This window comes from Rhodofomes roseus, assembly GCF_022264815.1.
Source record: "Rhodofomes roseus strain CIRM-BRFM 1785 chromosome Unknown C8Q71scaffold_26, whole genome shotgun sequence".
NCBI lineage: Eukaryota > Fungi > Basidiomycota > Agaricomycetes > Polyporales > Fomitopsidaceae > Rhodofomes > Rhodofomes roseus.
This window is the reverse complement of record NW_025952982.1, coordinates 128,135-142,426: the sequence shown is the minus strand read 5'-3', so window position 1 is coordinate 142,426 and position 14,292 is coordinate 128,135. Positions and strand designations below refer to the sequence as shown.

The 14,292-nt window shown below is 55.3% G+C and overlaps 4 protein-coding genes across 4 annotated transcripts; 2 read left to right on the top strand and 2 right to left on the bottom strand.

Annotated features, from left to right (window-relative positions):
- Nucleotides 1-765: 765 nt before the first annotated feature.
- Nucleotides 766-6,230, top strand: C8Q71DRAFT_782163 (kinase-like protein). Its single transcript, XM_047924909.1, has 20 exons — nt 766-811; nt 863-951; nt 1,002-1,031; nt 1,088-1,152; nt 1,565-1,824; nt 1,884-1,935; nt 1,985-2,346; nt 2,414-2,725; nt 2,782-2,996; nt 3,055-3,394; nt 3,450-3,505; nt 3,562-3,600; nt 3,648-3,794; nt 3,847-3,981; nt 4,033-4,079; nt 4,131-4,253; nt 4,306-4,628; nt 4,679-4,848; nt 4,903-5,183; nt 5,235-6,230. Exons 2-20 carry the CDS (start codon nt 949-951, stop codon nt 5,869-5,871), a joined length of 3,597 nt encoding a protein of 1,198 aa, XP_047774486.1. The 5' UTR covers nt 766-811; nt 863-948; the 3' UTR covers nt 5,872-6,230.
- A 73-nt stretch (nt 6,231-6,303) lies between these two features.
- On the bottom strand, nt 6,304-8,927 carry C8Q71DRAFT_300156 (IgA peptidase M64-domain-containing protein). Its single transcript, XM_047917652.1, has 10 exons — nt 8,374-8,927; nt 8,181-8,311; nt 8,087-8,118; nt 7,903-8,024; nt 7,822-7,842; nt 7,744-7,762; nt 7,650-7,691; nt 7,058-7,582; nt 6,964-7,002; nt 6,304-6,867 (listed from the first exon to the last, which is right to left on the bottom strand). Exons 1-10 carry the CDS (start codon nt 8,849-8,851, stop codon nt 6,411-6,413), a joined length of 1,866 nt encoding a protein of 621 aa, XP_047774485.1. The 5' UTR covers nt 8,852-8,927; the 3' UTR covers nt 6,304-6,410.
- A 125-nt stretch (nt 8,928-9,052) lies between these two features.
- C8Q71DRAFT_300111 (ribosomal protein L1) lies at nt 9,053-10,443 on the top strand. Its single transcript, XM_047917651.1, has 4 exons — nt 9,053-9,307; nt 9,358-9,624; nt 9,676-9,774; nt 9,833-10,443. Exons 1-4 carry the CDS (start codon nt 9,108-9,110, stop codon nt 10,350-10,352), a joined length of 1,086 nt encoding a protein of 361 aa, XP_047774484.1. The 5' UTR covers nt 9,053-9,107; the 3' UTR covers nt 10,353-10,443.
- Nucleotides 10,444-12,833: 2,390 nt separating this feature from the next.
- On the bottom strand, nt 12,834-13,122 carry C8Q71DRAFT_861726 (uncharacterized protein; the record flags this gene model as incomplete). The annotated part of the gene is made up of 2 exons (XM_047927941.1): nt 12,834-12,878; nt 12,940-13,122. The coding sequence occupies 2 exons, from the start codon at nt 13,120-13,122 to the stop codon at nt 12,834-12,836; spliced, it is 228 nt and encodes a 75-aa protein (XP_047774483.1).
- Nucleotides 13,123-14,292: the final 1,170 nt, after the last annotated feature.

Here is a 14,292-nt window from a genome sequence, read left to right as displayed (position 1 = left end):
TGGGGGAAGTGATAGACTCAGTGAGAGAACGAGCACACGCTCAGGTCGGCACGCAGCGACGACGGGCCACAGGCACGTGATTCCAGTACAGTACAAGCGCCTGTTGGAAATGAAATGGAGATGCAGCATGTACATACTGTAACTTAGATACTGGGACATACATCCATGTACCAGAATCCTAATCACAGATACAACATGGGATTGGCAGTCGCTGCCCTTGTGAACACCGTTTACGAGGGTGAACACTGAGAGTTTAAGTCGCGATCTCATGACGCGTCCAAATATGGCAGGTCTGTTAAAGGTGCGCGTTTCGCCGCAAGCAACCTCTCGACTCTCCACGACGGTACCCACCCAGTTCCTCTCCATTTCTCCTGGGTGCGGCCGCTGCTGTTCTCAAGGACAGCTCACCAATCCTTACGAAGGTCCAACACGAATCGCGAGGCTACTGTAGCTGCCGACCACGGAGTGGCAGCGACCGCATTGCGTTCACCTCGGCGACTGTGCTACGGACTGCTTCCTATTCAGACAGCTGTGACGCTTTCATTTCTGCTGTGCTCGGAGCTGACTCACGGAGCTCCGGAAGAGCTATATATGCATCTTGCGACGCGTCGGACGCCACTCTTTTGACCCTGCTCTCGTTAGCCATACACCATGACGTCTCCGGGCAAGTCCAACTCCAGCGCTTCATCGAACAAGCTGCTCCGTGCCTACGTGAGTGTCCAATGTATCCTCAAGCTGCTGAGATACATGACGGGTCGCTTGTAGCAACTGGGAGACTGCCTTGGGAAGGGCGCGTTCGGCCAGGTTTACCGTACGTCTTCTGTTGTGCAGTGGTTCTGTAGTCTAACAGTTGCACGCTCAGGTGCCCTCAATTGGGCCACCGGAGAGACCGTGGCGATCAAGGAGATTCAGCTCAGCAACATTCCGAAGAGTGAGATCGGGCAGATCATGGTGAGTCGTGTCTACCTTGCCATCCCGGTCCCGTTCTAAGCCCGCGTTAGTCGGAAATCGACCTGCTCAAGTGCCTGAATGTATGTCGTGTATCCCGAAGCTCGTCTCACACGTCGCGCCTAACACACTATCGTAGCATCCCAACATCGTCAAGTACAAGGGCTTTGAGAAGACACCGGAGTATCTGTACATTATATTGGAGTGAGTTCCGCCTCCCGTTCCGTGCTACGCCTCTGTCTGCCGGTCTAGCGGTCGGCCTCTCGTTGCGATCTCGGTGACACGGGCCTGTGTTACTGCATGTGCAGGTCGTACATCAGCCACCGCTCCACTCGTATATGCGAGTTGTCAAACAACTCGATTGATCAGCAGAGCAGCATCACTCGGTGCATGGACGCCAGCTGTGACATGGAGATATTGCGGAAGCCTGGTGTTGGGCCCTATAGACCATGACGTCCAACACATTGACGTTGCTTTCTCAAGTGACCAATTCTGCGCGAGACCCACCGAGTCTTGCGCTTGCTATGTGTGCTGAATATTACATGGCATCGAATTTACGTCTCCGCGCTTATGCAGCACCGCGATGTCTGTATACTTACACGCCATGATCCCCTAGATTCTGCGAGAACGGCTCACTGCATAACATCTGTAAACGATTCGGCAAGTTCCCCGAGACCCTCGTCGGCGTATACGTATCGCAAGTGCTCGAAGGTCTCGTCTACCTCCACGACCAGGGTGTGATCCACCGCGATATCAAGGGCGCGAACATCCTCACGAACAAGGACGGATGTGTCAAGCTAGCCGACTTTGGAGTGGCAAGCCGCACGGCGGCGGGTGCTGTGCGGGACGATGCGGTTGTAGGGAGCCCATACTGGAGTGCGCAGACCTCCTCTGAGTAGGTGTGGGACGTACACATTGATACATTGCCTCGATAGTGGCGCCGGAGGTGATCGAACAATCCGGTGCAACAACCGCGTCGGACATATGGTCTGTATTTAGGTGCAGTTTGGGTGCTTGTGTTGATATCCATGCGTAGGAGCGTCGGGTGTACGGTGATCGAGCTTCTCGAGGGCAAGCCGCCGTACCACTTTCTGGACCCAATGCCTGCTCTCTTCCGTATTGTACAAGACGACTGCCCACCAATACCGGAAGGTGCCTCGCCCGTTGTCAAGGATTTCCTCTACCATTGTTTCCAGAAGGACTGCAACCTGCGTATCTCCGCGAAGAAACTCCTCCGGCACCCATGGATGGTCGCCGCGCGCAAGCAGATGGCCGGTCACCAAAGGGGTGAGACGAGCGAGGCGCGGAAGGGCGCGGCCACCCAAGCACGACCGCCAAGTAACTACAATTATGACGAGGCGGTATTGAAGGTGCAGGAATGGAATGAGGCGCTGAAATGTAGGCCTGTTCTGTCCCATGTCTTGCCTCACGATCTTGCATTGTCTCATGTTCTATCGACGTTCAGCTCCGTCGCGGCCAGCAAGACACCCGGAGCGCCGGCGCATGGATGCACCTCCGTCACCCACGCTCGCGCCAGTCAACATGCCATCGTCGCTGAGGCCCATCGACTCCATGAACCAGTCGGTGGCTTCTTCCGCTCCGACAAATACGCGCAAGCCGGTGGCGCTCAATGCGAGCAAGGGTCCCTCGTCGGTACCTGTACTGGGGCACATTCGCGAGACGCTCCCGATGCCCTTCATTCTGCAGCCACCGGAGGAGCAGACGGACAATTGGGACGATGACTTCGAGGAGGGCATCTCACTGACGAAGATACAAGGTATGCCCCAATTGCATGATGGATCTCACGAGCGTGTACTGACGTATCCCGTGCAGCACTCGAGAAGACGTCGGTCGAAGAAGAGAAGGAGAAGGTTGAGGTTGAGGACAATGCGCAAACGATCAGACCAACGCGCAGCCCAGCTGGCCCTACGACGGTGCCCCTTCCCATGGTTACTATGCCTGATACCGAAGCAGAGTCCGGCTTCGACGATTTCTCGGACATCCTCGATGATGATGACAAGCTGCAAGAGAAGGTTGCTGACTTCAAGGTCCGTTCCTCTCCTATACACTGGTTTCTATGCAGTTTGCTCACTGCGGCTGATGTAGATGAAGAACTCGTTCCGACGTGGCCTTTTCCATCCGAACGACATCAAAACGTATGGGCTTGGCAACACATCTCCTGGACCCATGACAGCGCCTCTTCCGGACCTCGGATACAAGAAGTCGCGTCCAGGTTTGAGTCCCGTCGTTGCCACGCCGCCACTTGCAGGTCCCTCGAGTTCCCGCGGCGCACATTCGCGCTCGTCCTCTTTCATAGGACCTAGTGGGAGCGGCTCGTTCGGGCGTGCCGAATCGAGGCGGTATCCAAGCCAGCCTGAGTTTGGGAAGTATGCTGAGGATGATGACGAGGATTACGACGATGTGTTTGGAAAGGCGAACGGCACTGGTAGGTCGATGACATTCTCCGGTGTTACGGACGTACTGATCCAAGCGATCTGTAGCATCACATCCAATTGGAACATTGCAGCTCAATACTCGGCTCTCAAACAAGTCTTGGGTAAGATGCTCTCAGGTCGATAAAGTGCTGCGACTTACATGCCCCGTATCATATAGCTAGGGGATGAGGACGACGAAGAAGATCCGTTCGCGGAGGTGAGATCGTGAATGTGAGGATCTGAAGACGGACTGACAGGTCGTAGATCGACGAGGGCTTCTCCGAAGAAGACCTGGAGGCCAATCTGCAACGTGACAAGTATGCACGACTGTCTGCCGCGGTCACACAGCTCATCGACGAGCTCACCCCTTCGGCGCCGGATTTCCAGTTGCGCGAGGCATGCGATCAGCTTGTATGGCTCAATTATTTTGACCACTGCCTGCTTTACTAACGATGCTACATAGCTCAGTATTATGGCGGACGCTCCGGAGATGCAGTCACAACTCGTATCTGCGCATGGGATGCTGGCTATTCTGGAAGTGCTAGAAGGACGATCATCACGCGATGTCACCATGAAGTTGTTGCAGATAGTTAACGCGGTAAGCTATCCCTCGATGTGCGACAATTTGTCACTTATTGACGTTGTCTAGCTCGTGAATACAGATATGGGCTTCCTGGAGAGCTTCTGCCTCATTGGGTAAGCTTTTATTGCTGTCTTGCGTGTCAATTAGCCCTAACTCTGTTGCAGAGGAATCCCCGTCATCATGGGCTTTACATCCAAGAAATACCCTCCAGAGTGTCGGACAGAAGCGTCCAACTTCATACGTCTCCTCTGCCACTCTTCCGTCTTGACATTGCAGATGTTCATTGCGTGAGTTGCACTTTCATACCCGCTATGTTCCAGCCCCTCACTAATCCTTCAGCTGCCGGGGGCTCAAAGTCCTTGTCGACCTTCTGGAGGAAGACTTCTCAGAACAGACTGATCTCGTCAACCACGCACTCAACGGGATCTGCAGCGTCTTCGACCTCCAAAGTCCTACCACCAAGAACGACTTCTGTCGGATGTTCATCCGCGAGGGCCTGCTGGATCCCCTTTCGTCGGCTCTCCTCAATGTCATGTCGACCCAAAGCGACGTTGCAGCAGACATGAACAAGAAGATCATTCAGATCTTGCTTGTGTTCTGTCAAGTGTCTCAGTCGGACATCCATGTGCGAAATGCGCTTGGGACTCGTAAGGTCGTACGACGTAAGTCCGTCTGGTCACGGTCAGTGGCACTCGCTCATGGGTTTGTGCAGGGCTACTTCGAGCTTGCGAGCTACTACAGCCAGAATATCTCGTCCAGATGCTCAAGGCTGTGAAACATCTGTCCATGAATGCCAACCTGCTCGAAGTGATGCAGAATGCCAACACAATCGAGATCTTGGTCAAGATCATCGATGAACAGAGTTCTGGGCCCTATGGCACAGTACGTTGAATACAGACAGTATGAGGGTCCAAACTGACTTGACTCGTGGCGCAGGAAATGTCCAATCACATCTTCCAGACATGCTACAACCTATGCCGGCTCAACAAGGGCAGGCAAGAGGAAGCTGCGCAGGCCGGTATCATCCCGAGTCTGAGACGCGTCTTTGAGTCTGGATCGCCGCTGAAGCAGTTCGCGTTGCCGATCCTTTGTGACCTTGCGAGTGCTGGCAAGACCTGTAGAACTCTTCTGTGGCAGCACGATGGTCTCGGCCTGTACTTGCGGCTGCTCGATGATCCGTACTTCCAAGTGAGCGCTTTGGAGTCGATTCTGTCTTGGTGGGTATTGGTCAACATGAGGCACATACATTCACTCACTATGGTCTACAGGCTGCAAGACGAGACAGCCAGGATTGAAGACCAACTCACGAAGCCGGAGTCTCTCGAAGCTCTTCTCCGCTGCTTCGTCAACGCAAAGTCGAATTCGTTCGAGAACCTCCTCGACCCGTACCTGAAGATCTGCCGCCTGTCCACCGCGATCACGATCGGCCTTGCCAAGTCGCAGTTCTTTAAACGAATCATCGACAAACTCAATCACAGCAAGGCGGTTGTGCGACTGAACCTCTTGCGTATCCTGCGAACCGTCTGCGAGGTTCATCCCAACCGCGCAATGCTCGTCGAGCGCTACGGCATCTATGATATCGTAGTCAAACTCAGCAAGGAGGATGGGGCAGTGCTCGTGCGCGAGCTGGCGAGGGAGATCGTCCCGTCGCTAGCACCAGCGCTGAAGCCCCTCTCGGGCAGATCGGGGAGGCATGGAGACACACCGAAGGGGAGCAAGAGTGCTCTCGCTCCGAAGAAGATGAGGAGGGCTGCATCCGAGTCGATCCCACTGACATCCAATGAGATCCCTGCGCTTCGTGGCGAGGCGAACATCCGTCCTGCCACACGTCGGGCCGCCAATAGCAGATCGTCCAGGCAGAGGCTCAACGAAATTTCATGGCAGACCGCGGCGGAGCGGCAATGAGCGTGAGTCAATAGAATATCGTAGAGCATGTAATCGTCACTCGGGTTTTAGTCATACTGCATTGCAAGCCATCATTTGTCGCTCTCCTTAAGGTCTTACCACTTAGCACGTACACACTCTTTATCATCCTCATCGTCGTCCTTTCAATAGGGCTTCCAAGTATCTAGTTTGTTCACGCTGGTCGTGGTAGAATTATGCCCATGGCCCATGGTCCACCTACATACGTACAATACATCAAGACGCCTATGTCTTGAGATAGTGCACATTTGACAGCCAGCTCTTATATTGCGCGGTAGACATCCAGCTCTTTGTACAATAACCAACATTGTTTTGGCTCAGCGCACTCGTGAGCTTTGGCAGGGGTATGCTAACATCCTTCGGCGACTACTGAGTACTGATCGATGATCAGTATTCTATTGCTGTTTCCCTCGGTGCTCCAAGTCATGCCGCAACGACCTCTCGTTGACGCACGTTTCTGAGAAGTGCGAGACGAGAATTCACTGCGTTCAAATGCGGATAAGAAACCACAGCCAATCAACCTACATAGGTAACTCTTCACAGCTACCCGCAACCCTGTACTGCCGTTGTGACTTTGTGAGACCAGCCTTGTCGACGCGGACTTCTTCCGTCAAATACTGAACATGGGCAGTATACACTCCTGCCGCGTCCCCGTCAGCGATTTCCACCGTCTTCTCGTCCGTGAACTGCTCCAGCATCTGGCCGTCCTTCATCCAAACAATGCTGTAACTCTCCTTGACATCAACGGGCTCTTCGCGGAATTGCCCGAGCGGGACCAGGTCGAGCTCAATGCGCCGCGTCCATTCGCGCCCCTTGCGTATGCACGACGCGCGCATGTCGTCGATGAGGTCGACCCGACGGAGAAGTGCCATCCAGAGCCCCTCCAGGCAGACCTTGCAGAAGTTGGGCGTCGTGACGATGCGCATGAGGCAATCCTCGTTCGTCGGGCGGTACGTCGTCTCGTTCACGTCTGAGAACCTGCGTGAGAGGACTCGTCAGTGCCCCGGCGCCACAAGACCGAGGGACGCATGATGATTTGCGCTACCCCGGGTGGAGGTGTGGACGGCGGCTCACGTTGGGAATACACCATGGTAACCGGGCGCGGATATGAATCTGCAGCAAGAGCGTGGGTGTCAGGCTCACTTATGAGACCAGGCGGGAAGCGTACTCTGCTTCGTTGCCGAACTCCAGTACCTCTACGCTGCACAACTGCGCGATCCCTTCGCGGTCCCCGTTCACGAGTGTGAATTTCACTTCGTGCGCGCCTGCGCTCAGTGCAGCGTCGCGATGGATATCGTAGTGCCATCGGTCCACGCCAATATCCACTCGCGGCGTCCATCCCAGTTCCTCGCCATCAATCTCGACCTTCAGTTCCTCTGCCTCAGGGAGGCCGGAGAGCGAGAATCGAACGAGGTGCCTCGAATACGCTCCAGACGAGTTGAACGTGATTGACCACGGTTCAGACGTGTTGAGCATCGTCCACGGGTACGCCTGCATCGGCATGACCGAGCGTTCCACGCGTACGTCGGCGTCGGCGCCATCTTCGTGCTGGTGCCGTGCCCGCGAAGCATTTGTGAACCAATGCGCCCACGGTATAGGCTCGGAGATGTTGTGATGCGCATTCACGCCGAAATAATCTGGTCCACCATCGTACTCCTCCCCGACGTCGATGATGGAGTGACCGAGCTCGTGCCTATCATACGGAGTGGGTAGGCAATTTGAGATGGCTCAAATTCAGTGTGGAAGGATCACGGACGTACCTGAGCACAAGTGCCCCGTTCGCAAGTGAAGGGGTGATGACGCTGCGATTTGGAGATGAACATTGGGTTATTGTTGCCAACGTACGTCACTTACGTGAATTCTCCCCCGAGTCCTGGGTATCCGATCAAGTGTCAGAAAGAGCTGATGTCCTCCAATATAGGAAGAAGTTACCTCCGTACAGAGGGTCGTTGCCTTTACGGTAAGCGTCAGAAATATGTGCTGACACGCAGAATTAGGTAGAGGTGAGCTTACCCATGAGGACAGGGTAATCGCACTTGTCTTCGAAGTAGAAGCATGCGGCTCGTGCAATTTCTGGCTTTGCATAATAAACACCGCGAAGCTCGGTGCCATCGCGGTATAGGCCGAAAGGTGTACTAGTTCAAATGACACAAATGAGTACTCGTATAAAATGTCAATAAGCCTAGTCGGTGCTCACTCTTTCGGCTTGCCGTCAGTACCCACTCCGCTCTGTAAGTTGGTGCCGATTTTGTCGTGAGTGTCATACACATGCTCATGTGCGAGACATATACCTCTACGCTGGGTGTGAATGCAGCCCAGAAGTTCAGCAGAGGCTTGACAGTGTAGAATGTCTGATTGCTCGAGATGTCCATGGCCAAGCGATATGCATCCTCAATGAACTTGTCACGCTCGTCCCTCGTGTCTATAATCATAAGTTGTCATTTCTATCATGGTACCAGTAAAATCCCTCAGCTCATGACGTACATCCGTCTGCGAAGAATATTAGATCAACTCTGTTGCTCGAGTGACCTGATTTGACGAGTGGCTCCAGCTCGAACTCGAGTGGGAAGAAGCCACGAGCTGGCTCCGGTACCGCAAAAGCATCCTGCTCAGTGGTGCCTCCGTAATCTAGTAGCACAGAGCGTTTGATGTCAGTGAGAACGGGGAAATTCCAGCTATCTTCCGGCCCGCAAAATTGGAGCAGCTGTAACCACGCTTCGTCGCGATGCTGCTGAACGAAGCGAAGGCGCTCCTCCACGTCGCTCAGCGCCTCGTTCCCCAAGTTCCCGTAGGTCGCAAGTTCTCTGTATCCTTGCACCGTCTTCAGGCTTGCAAAAGTGCACTCTGCGCTATGTTGGTCGCGGTAGATAAGCAGCTCGTGTGGCCGACCCTTGCTCTCATCCTGGCTCGCATTAGCAAGAACGACTAGACTCGTGGCGGCAAGTAGAGATAGCAACCACATAGCTGAGTGTAAAGCTCGCAGGGTTTCTTCACAGATGGGGGGAACTGAGGCGACGGGCGCACTCCGCAAGTCACGGCCCGTTGGGAACGGCGAATATCGACCACCATCATGATTGCCTATTTGGGAATCCACATGGATCTGAGATCCGCCACCTATCACGTGCATGAAATTTCATGAAGCTGCCGCTGAAGTGCCGCTGCAGCCAACCTTGCGCTACTCGCAGAGTCGTGAATCCTCCCTGGCGACCTCTCACGACATGGCAAAAGACGAGTTGATCGATGAACATGTCTCCCTCAGCCAGAGTAAGCGAGCGGTGGACGCGCTGCTTAGCCATGCGGTGAAAATCCAGGAGAAGAAGGCGCAGACGGAGTTGCTTCCGGGGAAGGAGCAGAATGTATGGCTTGCGGTCACTGTGAAGCAGATGCAGCCGGAGAAGAAGCTGAAGCCGTTCAAAATGTGAGTAACGACTCTTGTATGGCTCTCTATTGTTCGCTGAAAGGTTTTAGTCCCATCGTACATCCGATAGTTGACCCGCGAGTTTCTTCGTTATGCTTGATCACGAAAGATCCTCAAAGAGAGTACAAGGACTTGCTCGAGTCCAACGGAATTCGCTTCATCTCTCGCGTAGTCGGTATCGAAAAGCTGAAGGGGAAGTTCAAGCCGTTCGAAGCACGAAGGATGCTGCTGAAGGAGAACGACCTCTTCCTGGCCGATGAGCGGGTCGTGCCTCTGCTGCCCGGCTTGCTCGGGAAGAAATTCTTCGAAGCAAAGAAGTGCGTTACGATTACAATGTTATTCGATTGCCGGCTTATCCTTTGCTACAGGCAACCTATCCCTGTATGTCTTACGCGGAAAGACCTGAAGGGCGAGCTCGAGCGCGCTATCTCTTCAACCTACTTCCACCAAAACCAGGGCACATGCACGTACGCCCGCATATATTCGTGCGGCTGCGTGTCTTGGCTGACGTTGTGCTACGTTCAGGTCGGTGAAGATTGGCACTGTCTCGCAATCTCCGTCCAAGGTCCTCGATAACTTGAAGACGGCGCTCCCGGCCATCGTCAAGCGCATCAAGGGCGAATGGGACAACATCCAAAGCTTCCACATCAAGACCAACTCTTCCGCAAGCCTGCCGATCTGGAGCTGCGACCTTGGTGCCACAGACGGCGCACGCTGGGACGGTCTGGTCGCGGATTCCGAGTCGGAGGAAGAGAGCGAGGCCGAGGATAGTGAAGAGGACAACGAAGTGGAAGCGGCTGAGGAGGCGGTTCTTGCGAAACCTAAGGGCAAGAAGGCAGTCGCAGATGCGCCGACGCCCAAGGCGAAGGCGAAGGCGGGCGAAGCAGAACCTATGGATGTCGATGAGCAAGTTCCGTCGTCCAAGGAACATGGCAAAGGCAAGAAGCGCGCTGCAGAAGACATCAACGACACACCACAGAAGAAGGCCAAAGCAGATAGTGCACCGTCCACGGCGACTCAAGCTGGACCGAAGAAGGTACGATAGATGACATGTATGATGAATGTCACTGATTGAGGCTATTTGCAGACCACAACAGATGTGTCTGCAACCAATGCTCCCAGATCACCGGCCGTTGCTCCCTCTTCCATCGACGCCTCAGCGCAGCGCAAGAAACGGAGATCATCCGTCAGCCTCGCAGAAACGTCGACTCCCTCCCAGGCCTTTTCTACGTCCACATCAGAACCCAAACCGACGGGGAATGCTGCTGACACCGCAGCGCCCACAAAGAAGAGGAAGAAGAGGAAGACTGCAGATGCTGAGCCTGCCACCGCCGAAGCGCCCGCTTCCGATGCACCCACAACAGCGCCAGAAGCACGTGTTCCTCCCTCAGGGCCTGCATCCGCGCATCTTCCCGAGGACAGCGCCGCTGCTGGACCCACAAAAAGGCGCAAGAGGTCGAAGGGCGCTGCCGCTGAAGCTTCCAAAGAGACCGAGGCCGCCGTGACGGCACCCGTCGCTGTGCCTGTTGAGTCGACCGCGGCGGCGCAGCCGGCCACCGATGGAGAGGAAAACGCCGCGCCTTCCAGGCAACGGAAGCGGAAGCACTTGAAGGCTGCTGCTGGCGCGGCCGCGCCGTCTGAAGAGGGGGCGAGCGCTTCCAAAGACCCCGTCGCGTCTGCGACACCTTCCCAGCCTGTGCCTGCTGCAGTGGAGAACAGCGAAGGCGCCACGAGGAAGAGACGGAAGAGAGCAAAGACCGTGGCCGGAGCCACCGAAGTCGACGCCGCGCAGTCGTCCGAGGCGGCAGTCGCTCCCTCTGCGACTCCTACTGCCGGGGAGAAGACAAGCTCCACAGGTGTTCCGCCTGAGCCAGCTACTCCCGCTACGCCGTCAACTTCGAAGAGGAAGAGGCGACGCGCTTCTGCCGTTGAATTCTTCGAAGATGGCGAGCACACTGCCACGCCCGCCGCTACTGCGTCCGTCCCCCCAAACACGCCCGCCGCCGGGCTGGCCGCAGCGACGCCCAACACAGCCTCCAAGAAGGCGAAGCCCGTAGAAGCGTCGCCTCTGAAGAGTGCTTTGGCGCAAGTTGCGAATGAGCCCTCTGACGCCAGTCTGGACAAGGCGGGCGCTGCAAGCGGGGATGCTGCAGGTGCTCCCGAGAGCCCACCCCTCACCAGGAGGCTACGAAAGCGCAAATCGAAGGCAGCATTGCCCACGACGCTCGACAGTGCTGACGTCCCGGCCCCTGTCGCCGCTCAAATTGCTGCCCCTACGGAGGTTGCAGAGGCAACTGGGGAACCCACTCAACCCAAGCGGCCCAAGCGGAAGCACCTAAAAGCTGCTGCTGCTGCTGCTGCTGCTGCGGCCGCTGCTACCGCGGAGGCCCCGACCACGACTTCGACTTCGACGCCGCAGGGTACGACTCCGACGAAGGACGAACTGAAGAAGAAGCGGGGTGCTGCAGGTGGCGAGAAGAAAAAGGACAAGGCGTTGGCTGCCGCACCCGCGGCGAAGAGCGCTAAGGACGCGGTCGTCGGCAAAAAGCGTCTCTGAGGATGCTACTAAGTATACATGCACTGCTCTGATCTAGCTACGTTAGTCGATGCGGTCATTGTTTGGAATGTATATTTCCGTTGTTGCAATATGAGCTCTCTTTCATTTAAATTCTCAATCAGACCCCCTGGATGTACGTGGTACATTGCCCGAATGCAGACACTAGGCGGGGAGGCAGAACGCACTCCAGATATACTGGAGCTCTGACACGAGTTGGGGCTACGGTAGTCTGAAAAAAACAGGTTGTCACACCTACAGTCTTCAAATATGTACATACAGCGTACAAGCTACCGTGACGGACAGTCCATCGCCCTGCTAGCCACGCCAATCGCGCGATTCAACACGACCAGTAGCTACTATATATGTTCAAGGCTACAAATGCATACAAACGTGTCCAGTAGCGTTCAGCGAATGCAGCGGCAGGCAAAGCATTCAACAATATCCCTCGTCATTATTCATCGATTCGAAGAACTAGAAGAATGTATTCAAACACACAAAAGTCGGCTTGTGCAGGCGAAGAGCTACAGAGTGGAGTTATACGTACGAGTATGCTAATCTACAGGACCGACCGACGAACAATACAATCTATACAAAGGCGACTTTATGAAGGGGGGGGGGGGGGGGGCGGATGGGAGTAGTGAGGTACGTGGACAAAGAACAAGGATAAGCTAAGTAAGTAGTCTGTAGCAAAATCTGACATGCGACGATCTACTCGTAGTGTCCATGAATAAGTTACAGATCTGGAACCAAGCCGCCAGGTACGGCGGAGATCTGCGCCCACTGGGACGGGCGACCGGGCCCAAACAGCGGACGGGATAAGCTTGGATGCGATTGGGCGATGGGGGACCATATGTGTGTGGACGAATTAGGATAGATAGTTGTGGACGATGGCGGTGTAGGCGTCGGGCGGTGATTGCGTTGGTCATAGGAGTGGGAGATCATCATATGGTGATTGTGGTGGCGATGCAGCTAGGACGCTTGTTCGACGCTCGTGGTACCGCTCGCGTGGCTTTTCTTCAGACTCAGAGCTGAGCCTTTTGCGCGGCAGTGCCGATGCGCCCATCTAGAAGAAGACGGCGCCTGCCGAGCTCGCCGCGCCCTTGATGGCGTTCTGCGAGGACGAGGACGTCTGCGGCTTGCTCGGCTGGTTGGTGTTGGGCTTGTTGGCGGGGGCAAGCGAGAGACGATGGGTGCGTGCATGGCCTATGGCGGACACGGAGGTCGCGACGGCGAGGTTGGCAATGGCGCGGGAAGGCATGACGATATAGGTTTGTATTAGAGGATGAGATAGAATGCTCTATGTGTGTTCGAGCTGCAGTAGCCGAGAGCTGTGGGGAATATGCGTTGGAGTTTTGGGATGCAACAGCGCATGTCGGCCCGTTTTATACGGTCGAGGATATTGGATCGGCAACCCCCCAAAAGCAGCACAGCACTGGTGGACGTGATCAAAGAAGCTCGTGAGTGACGCTGAATGACTGGGATGATCGGAACCACCTACGCTCTTACTCATTTGGCGAGGATTGCCACCCAGAGCGACCGCCCCCTGGAGAGGGACCCGACGTGTATTGCCGAGGGATAGCTGCTTCAGATCTCGGATGTTACGTGCACGGAGGCGAATCTGTGTTCTGGACGCTTTCGGCGGCAATCTCTGCGGAGATGGAGGTGCACAGGTGCTTTCAGCGGAATGCCTCGAGGCTGCCCGGCGCAACTCGTAGTCGTCCTGCGCGTCCTGAGAAATGGCGGCATCGAGTATTGCATGGCCTGCATATGATGTCTGTAAATGATTCAGTGCCGATGAGCTGGTGTCCGCTACAATCGGTGACAGATCGGTTCACACGTAGGAGGCTGAGGATGGTATAGCACGGTGCCTGGTACAACAAGACATATGCACCCTAGAAGAGTGGCCGGAGTTCTAAGTCCTGATATCACCGAGTTTATTCTCACAAGGAGTTTGGTCTGGCATGCTGTAAAATGAACTGAAGTTGTTGGGCGCACCATCTACGTCCACAATCGCGTGCGCCGACCAAGTCAGTCTGAGGCGGCGTCAATACTGACCATCAGCAGCGCGCCCGTATGCTTTCGAGCTGACTTGCACAACGGACGTTTCCGGCGAGAGCGTCAGAACTTAGAAGCATGAGACGCACAACACCGCGACTCTGAGCATCCCGAAGGAAGTTTTCACCCATCCTCACGCGACGACCACAACACCAGCCTCGACCAAGGCGTCAACTCACCACTCGGCCTTGAGAAGATCACTTGGTCGTGTCCCGTTCCCAATCCTCTGCCACTTCTTCTATCAGCCGAGCTGTTCCGCAGCGCGACCGACGGGAGCTGTCACAGACGTAAGCACAATGCAGGACAGATTGGGTCAGGCGCCGCTGCTGGCCGATGTCTAGTCATGTTGCACAGCATCATGACGGCACGCCGT

Bases quoted from the DNA above. Each gene is read 5' to 3' on its own strand.
- C8Q71DRAFT_300156 (XM_047917652.1), bottom strand. From the start codon at position 8,851: ATGTGGTTGCTATCTCTACTTGCCGCCACGAGTCTAGTCGTTCTTGCT. The intron at 8,312-8,373 runs GTACGTCATGAG...TTATGATTATAG, and splicing joins AATATTCTTCGCAGACGGAT to ACACGAGGGACGAGCGTGAC. The intron at 7,003-7,057 runs GTACGCTTCCCG...CTCTTGCTGCAG, and splicing joins GAGTTCGGCAACGAAGCAGA to ATTCATATCCGCGCCCGGTT.
- C8Q71DRAFT_300111 (XM_047917651.1), top strand. From the start codon at position 9,108: ATGGCAAAAGACGAGTTGATCGATGAACATGTCTCCCTCAGCCAGAGT. The intron at 9,308-9,357 runs GTGAGTAACGAC...GAAAGGTTTTAG, and splicing joins AAGCTGAAGCCGTTCAAAAT to TCCCATCGTACATCCGATAG. The intron at 9,775-9,832 runs GTACGCCCGCAT...TGCTACGTTCAG, and splicing joins CAAAACCAGGGCACATGCAC to GTCGGTGAAGATTGGCACTG.
- C8Q71DRAFT_782163 (XM_047924909.1), top strand. The intron at 2,347-2,413 runs GTAGGCCTGTTC...ATCGACGTTCAG, and splicing joins ATGGAATGAGGCGCTGAAAT to CTCCGTCGCGGCCAGCAAGA. The intron at 3,506-3,561 runs GTAAGATGCTCT...CGTATCATATAG, and splicing joins GGCTCTCAAACAAGTCTTGG to CTAGGGGATGAGGACGACGA.